The sequence below is a fragment of the Arabidopsis lyrata genome (genome assembly GCF_000004255.2).
Source record: "Arabidopsis lyrata subsp. lyrata unplaced genomic scaffold ARALYscaffold_3, whole genome shotgun sequence".
Classification (NCBI taxonomy): Eukaryota; Viridiplantae; Streptophyta; class Magnoliopsida; order Brassicales; family Brassicaceae; genus Arabidopsis; species Arabidopsis lyrata.
The window spans coordinates 3397953-3413343 of NW_003302553.1; the positions used below are offsets into that span (position 1 = coordinate 3397953).

A 15391-nucleotide genomic window follows, 5' to 3' on the forward strand; every position below is an offset into this window, starting at 1 on the left:
CGTACCTAGTACCGGTTCTTTATTTACTTAAATGTTTTAGTAATCGTTATAGCAAAAAAATCAATTCCAGCGCTATTGGTTCTTTAAACTTTTTGATTTACATAAATATTTTGTATTCCATAATTAACTCATTAAATTATTTGATTTAAATAACTACAATGTGAAAATTAGTATATGTAATAAATATGACATATAATATTTACGAGATTTTCATATACTTGATCCCCAACCCAAATTGGCGAATATATTATTTCTCATAAAATATCTTTAAAAGATTTTTTTTGTTTCGTTTAGATATTATTCAACAAACTTCCTAAAACAAATGGAAATATCTTTAATTAGCTTTCCTCATTCATAAATCCCACCATGCATATAGACGTTATTCAGTTGATAATACAAAATCGAATATATTAGGAATCAAATATTTAATTTTCCAATATTTGCAAAATTGTTTTAATTTTTAGATCAAACCTAAACTTCTCGAGTACTTTTCATTCATCTATATAAAAAAGATCTTTTCAACCATTGATCCACAATACTAAACGTTTTCGTAATAGAGATTTATATGGCTTCTTTTAAACAATGTTCTTAGTACATTTTATATTTCATGTTTGTTTTCTTTTAAAAAATTAATTGTCACCTACTTTTATTATGTTGCAGCTTTCGATTTTAAGATCTTTGGAAATCATGGACATCATCAACTCCGTCTCCAAAGAAACTATCAAATAAGGTATGCATTAAAAGGTTAGTTAGTCCTTCTTCTTATCTTCAGATACGAATTTTTTTTAATGTCCAGTATTTTTTTACATTTTCATAATTTCATGTTTCCTCATAATCTTTGTAAATGATTTTCTTTTATAGGCTAACATAACAAGTCCATTCTATTAAAATCATTTTCTTTAACGTAAAAAGGAAATGAATTTGTTAATAAAATAAAGTTCTTATTCTTAATTTTCATTATTCTAATGTTATGTATTTTAATTGTTTTTATGATATATACTTTTACTAAAACCTGTGGATCCGAGTTTTGGTTGGTAAGTGTAATTTTTCTAATCTTTTAAAACCTTTTACAACAATTACATGTTTTATATGGTTAACAATCACATCATATATATTTTATTTTCTTATCCAATGTATTTCATGTTTAATGTTTTCTAATATTTTTTATTGAAACTTTTAAATAGTTTCAAATTATTATAAACATTTAAACTTTATTAAAAGTAAAATATTATAATTATTTAAACATTTAAAAAAGTTTATTTTTATAAAACGTTTTAAATATTTATAATATTAGGAATTTTATAAAGTTTCAAATATTAAATAGTTGAATTTTATAATAATTTATAAGAAATTTAAACATTATAAATATTTACAAAAGATATTAATACGGGACGGTATATTACGGGTGAAATCCTAGATATAACAATCAAAATACTATTATGAATTTTGGGACGGTAATGTCGTTTTTCATATTTAATATCACAAAAAATCTCTTTTGGTAATATTTTCTGATTTGATTTTTTAAAGGAAAACGACATTAATTAGTAATAAATTCGTTTTTCATATTTAATTTCACAAAAAAATCTATTTTGGTAATATTTTCTGATTTAGGCTATGAAATAACAATAAAATCGAAATCAAATCTAAATTTTTAATGATTATCATACATAAATTCGAGATAATATATAATAGAAACTAATCTCAACAGATTAAATTTCTAATAGAAGATATATTAGCAAAACGAAATCTTTCCTATTATTCTGGAAACTAATCCCGATTACATCATTCATTACCTAAATTCGTTTTTTTTTCCTTTATGGTTTTAAAAGATATGTGGTATATATTATTTGTTCCTATAATCTCGATTATGCTCTTATAATCTTGATTTTATATTCTCCAATTTATGTATTCAAATCTAACTAATTCCAACTAATTAATACTAAATATTTTTTTTTCCTTACCTAAGATCTAATTTAGTTATGATTTTATTAAATTTCATTTACTATTTACTATAACTTTCCCTCCTAATATTCGAGTAATCGTGTATAAAGAAAACAATTAATACTCTAATCATAGCATATTCCTATAGTATAAACGATTACATATCTTTTATTCCAATTTCTAAATGGTATCAAATCTTTTTTGCTTGGTCATCAAAATACGCTTACATCTAACTTCGTCGAGTATAAATACTTTGCACATATTGATAGCCTAGAGACATTAGTAGCGATGGCAGCAATGACTCTAGAGTCATTTCTTGGAGTTTATACATGGTCTCTTTTGACGAGAAACCTTGCATTGGTTCATCGAGTTATGAAAGTGAGGCCAACAGTAACTCTCCTGGTGACCTTTTCTTTGAATATCTTGAAGCTGCTATGCCATTTGGTCGTGAACCATTGACCGACAAGGTAAGTTAATTATCTCTGCTTATACATGTAACAAAAGTAGTATGACTTCTATAAACATGTTATACACACATAGTGTTCAATTTTGTAGCCAGTGAAAATGTTATGCTCTGTCTCATAATAATGTTTAACCTTAATATTGCAGATCTAAACCCGCCGTCGCAATTTCCAGCACTATGAACATAAAGAAGCTGTGATATTTCGCCTTCGAGTTGGGTCTCTATTGATACACTTTCACGAATTTATTTTTCCAGATCTTTCTGTCTAAATTTTTTTTTCTTCTCACATTATTGAAGGTACCTAATATACCAAATACCATTAGGTCAATCGTTACAAAACCTCGATGCTTGCTTTTTACCATTCCACTCTTTATCAACACACTGTCGAGGTAAGCCATCTCTGCATATATGAAACGTAGTCTAAACATGGGCTTATTATAAAACATCACTATTCAACTCTTACATTATTGGTAAAAGGTACAAGCAATGAGGAAGGTCAAAGCTCAAGCAAATCAGTTGTACCGTCGAAGCTTCCACTGCCCACTTTCGGTCCCGCATCCTACAAGTTTAAATTATCGGTATGGAGCCCAGAGAGTGACATGGACGAGAACCAGAGAGTCGGGACGCTGTTACGAACGGCTGAAGAGTGGGTCAAGCCGTTGAATTAGGTAATTCTATCAGACTTTAGATACTTTATATCGAATAGTGGTTCGGTGCGGAGATGATAATATTTAGAGTCATTTCTAAACTCTAAACAAGGAGAGTGATAGAAAAAGTGAATGTCTTTGAGCTACTTTTGTTTATTTTTTGGAAGGGAAATGCGAATCTGTATAGTAAGCTTTTTTTTTTTTTTTTTTGTAACCAAGAATCTGTATAGTAAGCTATCACTTATTTAGAGAGTACAAGTCGGATTAGAGCAAAGAATGGACATGAACGGAGTCAGCGCTAATGATTTCGCCATTGAGACGCTTGGCGAGCTCCATAGCAAGTCTGCTTTTCCGGCGCCGGTGGGACCTGAAATCACAATCACCTTCTCTTTTTTAGACTTTCTCTTCTTCGTCCCGTTCAGAGGAACAGAGCAAGCGGTGGCTCCGCAGAATCTTCGGCACAGTACAAGGCTTGGCGGTTGCAGCCTCAAGTAACACGTACGGCTCAAAAATACGCCACTGCTAATCACCATTATAAACGGATAAAGAAGCTTTGAACCTTAGAATTTGGAAGATAGCAGAAGTTTGCTAAGAATATAGGTTGATGGAAGGGAAGGATGACCTGCGCAAAAGCTCATCTCGAAGAGAGACGACATTGAGCGAGGGATTAGAGAACTACGGTTCGGTTTCTTTAATGATTTATTAGTTTCACTTTTACATTTTGTTTTATTACTATGGAAAACTTTATGTAATTGAAACAGTTTGTTTCCATACTGAATCAATAAAATTGTTGTCATTTAATACATAAATGGTTTCGGGAAAACACTTCAACATGATTGCAGAAACAAATAAATCATTTTTCAAACAAATTTAATTTTGACCTATAAATATAAACAATTGTTGAAACTAATCAATATAATTTATTGGATTTTACAACTCTAATAATTTAGTTAACCGGATAATATGGACGGAGTTATATGATGGAACGAGAACGGAACGGTATACCACGGGTGAAATCCTAGAATTAACAATCTACATATACATTATAAATATTTATAAAAGATATTAATACGGGACGGTTGAAAATCTAGATATAACAATCAAAATACAATTATGAAGTTTGGATCTATTTTTACTAAAATGAAATTAAAATTTACTAATTCTACCATTTATACAACTCTCAATATCAATATATACATTTAAATTAATAAAAAAATTCATATATGTCAAATAAAATATTTAAATTAATAATTAAAAAAAAAATCAAATAATATTTAGGCCCGCGGTGTACCGCGGGTTAACATCTAGTTAAATACATAAGATAGTTTTCTATTTAAATTGTTTGTGATATTTTAATATTTTCGATGTGAAAGTTTTCTTTTCAACTTTACTCTAATATTCTCCCATGTGTCCGAATGTTTGACACTGTCCACAAAGTCTCATAATACCTTTAACTTTACATGAAAAAATTCTTATGTAATTCGTTTGGTAATTCTAAAAACCTTTTTTTTAATGAAGTTATGTTATGACGGAAAGGATAAAATCAAACGTAGTTTATAACGTGAACAACATCGTGAGAGGGCCGGCGAGTATGGCTCCCCAAAAATCACGAGCCTTATTAGAGAGCGGTGAAAATAGTAACATAAAAAGAGAATCAGAGTCTAGAGAGGCTCAGGTGGGAATTTAAAGGGAACTACAACAACAAGAATCATCACTTGTCGACTACTTCAATTAGACTTGGCTCATAGTCGTTCGGGGCCACAAATCCATGGAGGTTCATCACTGTCGCAGCTACATTCGCAAGCCCAGGTGTCTCGATATCCTGTCTGAACCTAACTCCTGCTGACAAGCCAGGACCTCCTATGGCAATTGGCACCTGCACACACACATCATTTCCAAATTTCACATAAGACACACTAACCACTTCTGGTAGTAAACCCTCTAATGCTTAATCTATGCTCAGTTGCAATGGTCATAACACACTGTTTTAGTATTGCTAGAACTTACTGGTTTAAGGGTGTGAGAGGTAAGAATCTGAAGGTTCCCTTCCTTATCGAGAGCGGGCTTGCCAGATTTGTCCCTTTTAACCATGTCCTCGGCATTTCCGTGATCTGCAGTCACAACGTATATCCCTCCGACCTGTTCTATGGCATCAAGGATTGTCTGCAAACCAGGCACCAAAACTAAGTGAGTCATTGCTACTAAGAACGGTTTCTAACATCCCCATATCACAAATTTAATTGAAACCATACCCTCACAGCACGATCAGCAGCTTCACAGGCAACAACAGTTGCTTCAATATCACCAGTATGACCCACCATATCTCCATTTGGCAGGTTCACACGCACCTGATCCATTCACACCAAACTCAGAAGCCAATTGTTTTAATGGGTTGATACAATGTGATAAGAGAATACACCTTACCTGGTCAAACTTGCCACTAAGGATAGCATCCCTTGCCTTCTCGGCAATTTCCAGAGCTTTCATCTTTGGCTGGACATTGAATGATATTCCACTATCACTTGGAATCTCAACATACTCTTCTAACTTTTCATTGAAATATCCAGAGCGGTTGCCATTCCAAAAGAAGGTTACATGGCCAAACTTCACAGTCTCACTGTTTCAGTGAAATAAATTTTGCATGGGTCAATAGCTGTATAATCTCATCAAAAAAAAGTGAGCTAGGACATTTCACCAGTTTTAATCAGCAAACAAACCACAAGCATACAATTGACCTCTAACGAGCAAGTAAAGAAGACTGGATTACTTCTATGACAATTTCATGTCTAATTCCAATTCCAGTATAAACCAGAAAACGGCAATAGAAGAAAATACACAAATGGCAACGAGAGAATTGAGAGATTCTAAAAGTTAACCTGCAAGCAAAAGTACGAACGCCATTGTGTGCCAGATATTCACCAGAAGTTCTATCAATCAATGGTGGGGAAACAAGATAGCGGCTAGGAAGCTTAAGCTCTCCATCATATTGGAGCATTCCTGCATAACGTATCTTAGGGACTCGTACGCGATCAAACTTATCGAAATCTTCATATTCAAGGGCCTTTGCATGCATGACCATTCGATCAGCACGGAAATTGAAAGTAACAACTGCGTCACCATCAACAATTGGACCCACAGCCTTTCCACTATCATCAACAATAACAAACGGAGGCAAGTACTGGTCATTGGCACCAGGTTCGGCCCTCAGTGTCTTAACTGCTTCAAGAGCACTTTTGAATTTGTGGGGAGCTTCTCCAAGGACTTGTGCATCCCAACCTCGTTTAACAACACTCCAATCATTCTGCAAGGAAGGAAATCATAATTCCATTAAAGCAGAAATCCAAAGCAAAGCCTAATAATCAATGTCTCAACTAGACAAGGCAAGACATTCATACAAGATCTCACAAGCATTCCCTACCTCATAACGGTCCATTGTGACATACATACGACCTCCACCAGATGCAACCTGAGCATCAACACCTTTCGAACGTAAATCAGCGAGGTCAGCTTCAAGAGTTTCCACAAATCCAACACTAGAACCATCCAAAACATCACGACCATCAGTAAGAATATGGACGCGGATTCTCTTAGCACCGCGTTCTGCAAAACCCTTAAGCAGCAACTGCACCAAACAGATCCAAATTCAAGAAAATTAACAAACGCCAACGTTTCAAGAGAAAGTGTAAAGAGACGAAAATTGGGTACCTGCACTTGATCAAGACGAGAGTGAACTCCACCATCACTTAGAAGACCAATAAGGTGCACAGTGCCTTTCTCAAAAGATTGAGAGATGTATTTGAAGCCTTCATCTTCATAGATTTTCCCAGAAGCAAGAGCGAGATCAACAAGCTTAGCACCTTGAGCGTAAATTCGACCAGCTCCGAGAGCATTGTGGCCAACTTCACTGTTTCCCATGTCGTCTTCGCTGGGCAGGCCAACGGCAGTACCGTGGGCTTTGATCAGCCTCCATGTGTCGGGTCTTCCCTGTGAAGAATCAAATCAAACCGTTGAAACCCATAATCAGAATCTAGCCAAATCATCTAGAAAATATGTGGAAACAAAAAAAAAGGAAAAAAAAGGAAACATACGTTTTTAAGGGAATCCATGGCAGGAGTGGGAGCTTTATGGATGCAATTGTACTGATCAGGATCAGATTCACCCCATCCATCGAGAACGATTAAACCGATGGTTTTGCCTTTGGGAAGCTTGGGGTGGTCCGCAAGTTTCCAGTTAACGTCGCCGGAGCTACCCATAACTGTGGAATCAGATCCACTCGTCGGTGAGAAATCGAAGGTTTGAGGGAACAGATCTGAGAAGCGAGAGAGAGAAAACAGGAAGCTTACCAGCGGAGAAACAGAGGAAAGCTTGTCAAAGAGTCGTATGGAGATTCGCAGAGACGAAGCGGGTGATGTGGTGAGGTATGGTGGGCAGGTTGAGTTATCACTGACATAATATGAGATTTTTATAGAAATAAAAAAGTTAGCGATGACGTGGTTCCATTTTAATGGGCTTTACTTTGGGCTCAAGTAAACATTGTAAAGCCCCAAAAAAAATGGAAGGGGACGAATGTTCTAGTTTTAGCTGCTATGTTACGAATGTTCTGGATCATGCGGTTTGTAATAGTCGTACTGTGCTGGCTCATGGCGTTGTAGAAAATGGTATAAAGAAAAAGTCAAACCAGAGTTAACTTCATTGTTTAAACGGAAATTGAACCCAAAATTTGATCAAAAATTGGTAAGTTTTATCAACTGGGTTACCGGAAAACCGAAAAGGATTTTAGTATATTTAATCCAAAATGTATTATTAGTTTTTGCTTCAATATAGGATCAGTTTCGGTGTAAGCTCGGATTCTGTAACGCTTATAGAAATTCACAATGTACTTGTTCCATTCATCTCTTAAAACCAGATATGTCTTCCATTGTTTAACTTTAGGTTTCTCATTCAAGAAACGATCAATAATCTTTTTTTTTTTTTTTTTTTGGTACAAGGTGGCTCAGTTCTGTGACAAGATTATTGATCTGATCTTTACGACCTTACTTGAATAAGATCAATAATCTTGTCACAGAACTGAGCCATAGTGTAACCTTCAGCAACCTCAACTTCCATAAGATCCTCAACAAAGCTTTTTACTTCCTACCCTAAACACAACAATTCTATCTTCAATCAAAAAAGCTTCCGTAATTAGACAAAATCGTAGTCTATGAAAAGGGTTTAGCTTTCTCTACAAAAACCCTTATCTAATGGCGACTGATAATTCAAATTGGAATCTAAAGGAAAGAACTTTCTTGGTAATTAAACAGAAAGGTGAGAGATTTAGGGTTTATGAGCTTACTGGTAGTGCCACTGTAAGTGACAGTGTCGGTAGCAAAGGTGATAGTTGAGCTTTTGCGTATCTTTCTTCCTCCATTGATGAAAGCAGAGAAAAGGGGAAGATGGGTTTGGGAATTATTAGGCGGAAAGGAAGGTTACTTATCAGACGAAGAGAAGAAGATTGATGTTTCCAGCAAATTGGCCATTTTTCTCCCTCTCTTTGAAGAAGTTTTGTTCGTCTTGGTGACGAAACAACGAGAAACACCAGTGGATAAGAAGAACATGGTTATATTTGTAAAAATAATAAGGAAATGTTGACAAATTGCTAAAAACGAACAAGTTTTGCATCATTTTGAGTTTACTAACTTTACTTTGAAGGACACAGTCATATTCGCATGATCTTTAGACCTTACATTAACACGAAGAGACAACTATACTTAGATTGATTATTACAAAAACAATATACATATGTTACTTTGTGATAGAAGAAATTTAAAAAGTATGTATTTAGATATCTCCATTACATGATTATTAATAGAGTTGTTTCACTATGCGTCCTCTTGAGGCTGACCATCTCCACCACCTTCAATGTTACTGGTATTGAATTGAACACGAGGCTTTCCCATACTGAAATTAAGAACTCTTGCATCCATATTGTATTGTATTTCTCCATCAAATAACATCTTCCTTATGTAATGTACTCTACATCCGACCCTATCAATCTTAATGTGTACTCCGTTAATGGTGCTCCCTGTCACAAAAACAATATTATAATAAGGTCTTCTTGAGTGAGTCTAAGTTTTAGATGAATTTTTTGTTTGTTTATCGTTATCATTTACCTCGTAGTGATCGACGAGTTCTTGGAAATAAGAATAGACCTTGTTACAGCTTTCATCATCCCACACAAATTCTTCAGTAGGGTCAAGAATCAAAGTGAGTTTATCCATTTGTGACTGGTCAAACTCACAAGTCTCGGGGTCGATATAAGCAGCGTAGATCCTAACGTGACGTGTGACACTGCTTAGCCACTGATCACCAAACTGGCCCATACCCTTGCTCTTCACGTTTAGTTGTCTCTCCACTGGTCTCAATGGTGTTGGCTGCTTCTTCATCTTCTCTGTTGATTGCTCTTCTTTGATTGGCTCTGTTTCTTGTACCTCCAGAGTACTGTCTTGGTCAGGATTTGTCACCTAGAGATTTCATTAAGTCAAACTGAAACTACACGAATGGTTTTATTTGGTTTAATTTTGGTAAAACAGATAAAAGTGAGAAAAAAAACTATATGAAACCAAACCGTAGAAACATGTAAGACTTTCAGGGTTGTGTACATTTCTTCAGTATCATCATACTATTAAATTATTAACTGCCTTCACGAGGTTGGTAAAAGGCTAGAAAACACAATTTTTAATGGGCCAAAAACAAAAAGTTGAGTCCAAATACATTGGGCTTACAAAGCCTGAAACTAGATGAGACGTGGACAAAGTAGATAAATGGGCCAAGAAGGATAAGGAAAAAGATAAAAACAAAAGTAGAATCATAGAGTATATGGAAATATACAATAACAATAAGGGGTAGACGGACAACTGTTACGGCGAAATTGAATGCCGCAATGTATCAATATGATTGGTCCAAAAGGAAAGTAAAAAACAAATTATAATTAAATTTTAATGTGTAAAGGAGAAAAAATCAGATGAACAGGCTGTATAATTTTTTTTTGTGAACAACAAATGGGACTGACGACAACACTCTTCTTCCCCTTTTTGTCCTTTTGGCTCTCTCTCTCTCTTTTCCACCGGCGACCATTCATTCTCTCTCTTCCTCCTCCGCCTTCCTCCATTGCTCCTCATTCCTCGATTTGTTCTTCTCTACACCACCAATTCCCATTTTTACCCTTTTTGAACTCTTCTTCACACACTCAGACGTGACGGCGACTTTTTATTACTGAGTCTCACATCTTTGACTCGCCCTGGGGGATTTTTTTGCTCCAGAGGCGACAGAAAAAAAAAAAACAACAATGGGGTTTCTCCGTTGTCTCCAGTTGCTGCTTCTGTTTCTATCTCTTCGTCTACAAAAGCTCTCTGCTCAATCTCTACCCAATGCTTCTTCTTCTTCTTCTCCTCTCGATGCTCTTCTTCAAGATTACTCTTTTAGAGCCTTTGTTCGTCCTCGTACCGGCATTCTCTACGAAGCTTCTACTGTTCCTTCCAATTTGACTGGGATCAAACTCGCTGCCATGAGACTCAGAAGCGGAAGCTTTAGAAGACGTGGAGTTACTCCTTTTAAAGAGTTCTCAATTCCCAGCGGCGTTATCGTCAAGCCGTATGTGACAAGGCTTGTATTGGTTTATCAAAACCTAGCTAATTTCTCTCACTTGTATTACCCTTTGTCTGGTTATGATTATGTCGCTCCTGTGTTGGGTCTTCTCGCTTACGATGCTAAGAATCTCTCTGCGGTTAATTTGCCTCAGCTTGATTTGAGGGTGTCTAATGATCCTATCAGAATCGATTTCTCTGATCTGGAACGAATCCCGCAAGGGTCTAGTGCTAAGTGTGTTAGATTTGATTCTAAAGGTGAAGCGAGTTTCAGCGAATCGATTCAGCCTGGAAACACATGCGAGACTGAGCATCAGGGACATTTCTCAGTTGTGGTGAAATCTGTAGCCTCTGCTCCGAGTCCAGCTCCTCCAGGGGATAGGAAGGAGAAGAAGAAGAAGAGCTCTGAATCCAATTCCAAGACTTGGATCATTGTTGGGTCGGTGGTAGGTGGATTGATACTGTTGGGGCTTTTACTGTTTCTGGTTTTGAGATGTCGGAATTATAAGAAGCAAGAGAAATTGAGGGAGATGGAGAGAGCTGGAGAGACAGGGGAAGCTCTGAGAATGACTCAGGTCGGAGAAACTAGAGCACCAACTGCTACTACGACTCGTACACAACCAATGCTTGAAACCGAATACGCAGCTTAGGACACTTTGTGTACATCATCATCATCATCATCATCACATCTTCTTGATCATCTGTTACTTCTTCTTCTTCTTTTTTTCTTCAATTATTCTTCTTTTGGTAAAGTGTTTTTTTTTTTTTCTGATTATTTTTTCGTTGTGGTTAGCAAGTTGATACTTCCACATTCATCTTGTTTCTCTGCTGGTGATAAGGAAATAAGTAATATTATTTTCTTGTTGTGCTCTCAAATCACAAACTTTGGTGGTCTCTCCATGGAAATGAAAAGAGTTGGATTGTTTCTGGAGTGCACTCACTTTGTTTTCTTCTAACTACTTTTGCTGTAAAGCTTTGCTCTTTTTTTGTAATAATTTCAACATCTTTTGTCTGGAAAGCAGACAGTTGAAGAAGATTAAAATCATCCATACTCAACTTTGTTACTTTGAGCTTAGCATTTTTCAAAAGGTACTAGTATGTGTTCTTGAGATTCAAGTGCTACTCTAGTTTTAACATTTGTTGTAGCTATATATGCTTCATGCAACTTGTTGACCCTAAAATACATCTTTAGATTAGAAGATCGCCGATGAAGCAATTGATTTTGGAACCAAAGAGGTAAGACATCAAAAAGGATTGATTGTATATGTAGAATTTAGTTTTTCTGTCTTTCTGTTGAAGAAGGTTTGCAATGTTACAGCGTTTATGTTTACATCTAGGATTGTCTTGTTTGCTTACTTTATACGAAAAGTCAGCTCGTTCATATGGATTTTGCATTTCACATTTTAGAAAAGCACCGGTTGCCACTTCAGGTATGTAACAATGTGCACAGCTACAAATCTTTGCTCTGAACAAATTGGGATAAAAGTTGACTAGTTTAGCTTGGCTTGGACCTTCTTGTGGCCTCTTGCTCATATCAAGTAAAATGCCATGACAACAACGTTAATGGCTAAGTTAGCATTGCAGTATCTTCTCTGACTTCTGCAGATACCAGAAGATTTTCTGTCTCATCATTCCAAAATCTTAAGGTCGGTGTTTGGAAAAGTAGATGAAGTGAACTGTATAAATGCGGTATTAAATTGTGTTTTAAGGACACCCAAATAAATAATTGCCAGTTTTTGCCAAAAGGAAACTACAGTTGTAGAATATTCGTCTCTTTTCTTCTTTTTTCCGTTATCTGTTCTATGAGAAAGCTAAAGAACTATACATCAAAGTCAGGTCTCAACGGTAAAATAAAAACAAGCTTCTTTTTCACTAAAGAGTAAAAGAGATTCCTCTCAGGATTGGTCTTTCATATTTTTCCTTGCTGTATGTAAAAATATAATAAGAACCGGTTAAGTATATGAAAGAAAGAAAAAAAGATTTGATTATCCATTTTATCATAACATAAGCTTGTTTGTGAACACATGAAAACTAAAGGAAAGAACAACTCCAATCTCTGCCGTGAGGAGTTGTAATTTTTGGCAGAAGCTGGTGTCGTTTTGACGAGAAATTGGAAGTGAATCTATGTAGTCGTGTTGGTTGGTAAGATCGATTTAGTTACATTAAATAAAAAATTCCTTCGAGCAATAACGAATAAAAAAAGATAGGTTTCGTCACAAGGTGGACCATTTCGAAGAAGAATTAAGAGATGAGCCCACTTGAAAGAGACAGAGCAAGGGGACCCCATGTGAATCTGCAAGCAGAGACAGAGGCTTTGACCGTTCTCATTCATCCTCCATTATTAACCAGAGTCATAAACCATGTGATTCATCATCACAAGGCTTCATTGGACTCTCATGCATCTTCACAATCTCCCCTTCATCTTATACAATTTTAGTTCCTACCCGCAACAAATCCAACACCTGAAGCTGATAATGCTTTTGAAAGTATAACTAGGAATGAAAAGTACTAGGATGAGCCATCTTTCCAGATATTCATTTATTCACTCACACAGCAAGAGAGTAGTTCAGTGTATAATGCAACTTAAAAGCATACAAATTATCACATATAGAGAAATGTAGATAAACCAAATGTCATTACGGTCTGATTTCTGAAAGCTTTAATATGTCCAAGGAAAATCAAATGGGAATAAAAGTACTAGATCCCCCAGCTTCTTCTTCTTCTGGAATGCACTTTATTTGTCACCACAAGTCTTCACCTTAAGCCCCTACATCACATCAACATGTTACTCTCAGACTTAACATCCTAGCCAGAGGAGAAAAAGAGAAAGCATTGGGAGCAAAGAAGAAAGAACATCATTGCCCTAGAGCTTCACACACGACAAAGAAATAAGAACAGCTCCAAAAATTCATACACTAAACCAACCATGACCAGGATCTCAATCATTCCTAGACAGGGCAAAAACAAAAACCCACCATCCAGAAGCTTCAAGTGGCAAAAAAAACAAGCAGAAGTGCCTAGGATAATTTAGCAAGTTCCCTAGACGGACTTTTCTACAGAGAATAGCAACCAAACAGGAGGCCTGAAGCCTCAAGCTGACAAGAGTAACAAATTGTTTCTTAATACTACTGATACACTAGCTATATCCACAGTACCTCTCTTATTAAAGCGTATCCATTTTCAAGAACCAAAAACACTTATGATCACACATTTTAAACCTTTACTGGCACACTAATTAGCTTATGAAACAACAAAACTGGTGTAATGATTTGCCTATGAAATTCAACTCGTGGGAGCAAAAAGTCTTTAGGGTTTTTCTAATGAAAGAACAAACAGTATCATCGCTATCCAAGAGGGCTAAACTCATAAAGAGCTCAGAGAAAGCGGATCAAATAATATAAGGAGAGAATGAACACAGACCTGAGGAACACAAAAGAGATAAAGCGGATCATGACGAAGGAGCTCCAGCTTTCTCGACGACTTTCTTGTCGCGTCTTTCCATAGCAACATCCCATTCATCGTGGCCGATGTGCTTCGGCTGCTCAATCCAAAATCCAAATCAAAATCATCAACCAAATCGGATCAAATCGAGAAAACCCTAGAAAGAAAAGGGGGGGAAATTCATACACGGCCATGATAAGCTTTGTGGATGTAGTACTGAGAATTCCCCATGATACAGAGCATCCCACCGATGATTCCGAGAGGCAACATCGCTTCCAACCAGACCAACGACATCTTCGTCTTCTCCTTCCTTTCGATTGTGCTTCTCCTCTGTGTTAAGATCCGAGTTAAAGATTGAGATTAGAGACCACAACTACTCAATTGAATGATAATGGGCTTTTGGGCTTTTTCCTTTAATGAAACGTAAATCTCAAAGCCCAATATATCCAAATGAAACATTTTTGACTTTTTCATGGATAGGAAGGAAACATGGTCACGGACAGTGGTAATATAACTCGATTAACCTACTTGGTAGTAGTGTTAGGACACCAAGTTAGTACACGTAAAATGTAAATGCGGTTGGTTTGCTTCTACAGCTTTCCCTCGTAACAACATTTTATCTTCCAACAATCTGAAGGTGGCTGACGAAGGCAGTAATGTATCCACTTGGAAGTAATGTTTGTTTATAGAAGATCTTAAACACGATCGATTAAAAGGCGACTAAATTGAGTATGAGATGAAACATGTCAAACTAAGTAAGCAACTAGAATCTACGGATATTTAAGACACAATATACAAAAAGAAATTAGTAAATATATAAAAAAATCTACACACAGTTATATCTGACTGACACGCTATAAATTAAAATCTCTGTTTATTGATGATATATTTTCTTGTTTGACACGTTTTGTAGATACCGAACATTACATTTATATTTAGTATGGTAAAGTAACACTGCAGACCGGAAGTTATGGCCATAAAACCGCCAAAAAAACAGAAAAAAGTAGGGTTTTGGTTGCAAAGAAAAAAACTTCAGGGTTAGATTAAAAACAAAAGTAATTAAAAAAGGGGTAAAAAGGTTAAATGATAGTCTCATATTCACAATAGCATACTAGCATCAGGCCCGGCTTACATAGGTAGGGCGGAGGTGCGACCGCCACCTGCCCAAGAAATAAAAGGCCCAATATTTTTTAGTTTTCAAGCCTTTTACGTTTAAGTTTAAGTTTTTTTTTTTTTTTTTTTTTTGCAGAAAATATTAATTAGAAGATGAAAATGGC

At 35.9% G+C, this 15391-nt stretch overlaps 4 protein-coding genes and 1 pseudogene across 4 annotated transcripts; 2 read left to right on the forward strand and 3 right to left on the reverse strand.

Moving 5' to 3' along the window:
• The window catches only part of LOC9320752, a 4506-nt pseudogene extending 1377 nt beyond the window's left edge, over window positions 1-3129 (forward strand).
• Window positions 3130-4574: 1445 nt separating this feature from the next.
• LOC9318640 (probable 2,3-bisphosphoglycerate-independent phosphoglycerate mutase 2) lies at window positions 4575-7494 on the reverse strand. The gene is made up of 9 exons (XM_021031671.1): window positions 7395-7494; window positions 7140-7306; window positions 6757-7035; window positions 6470-6673; window positions 5928-6352; window positions 5476-5668; window positions 5304-5399; window positions 5059-5214; window positions 4575-4927 (listed from the first exon to the last, which is right to left on the reverse strand). The coding sequence occupies exons 2-9, from the start codon at window positions 7302-7304 to the stop codon at window positions 4763-4765; spliced, it is 1683 nt and encodes a 560-aa protein (XP_020887330.1). The 5' UTR covers window positions 7305-7306; window positions 7395-7494; the 3' UTR covers window positions 4575-4762.
• A 1343-nt stretch (window positions 7495-8837) lies between these two features.
• On the reverse strand, window positions 8838-9620 carry LOC9320754 (NAD(P)H-quinone oxidoreductase subunit M, chloroplastic). Its single transcript, XM_021033018.1, is given in 3 exon segments — window positions 8838-9059; window positions 9062-9112; window positions 9201-9620. Coding segments are annotated over 3 exon segments (474 nt in total). The 5' UTR covers window positions 9474-9620; the 3' UTR covers window positions 8838-8909.
• A 310-nt stretch (window positions 9621-9930) lies between these two features.
• On the forward strand, window positions 9931-11724 carry LOC9320755. The gene has a single exon (XM_021031812.1). The coding sequence runs from the start codon at window positions 10376-10378 to the stop codon at window positions 11321-11323; it is 948 nt and encodes a 315-aa protein (XP_020887471.1). The 5' UTR covers window positions 9931-10375; the 3' UTR covers window positions 11324-11724.
• Window positions 11725-13184: 1460 nt separating this feature from the next.
• LOC9318641 (NADH dehydrogenase [ubiquinone] 1 alpha subcomplex subunit 1) lies at window positions 13185-14570 on the reverse strand. The gene is made up of 3 exons (XM_021031813.1): window positions 14301-14570; window positions 14094-14211; window positions 13185-13440 (listed from the first exon to the last, which is right to left on the reverse strand). The coding sequence occupies exons 1-2, from the start codon at window positions 14406-14408 to the stop codon at window positions 14122-14124; spliced, it is 198 nt and encodes a 65-aa protein (XP_020887472.1). The 5' UTR covers window positions 14409-14570; the 3' UTR covers window positions 13185-13440; window positions 14094-14121.
• Window positions 14571-15391: the final 821 nt, after the last annotated feature.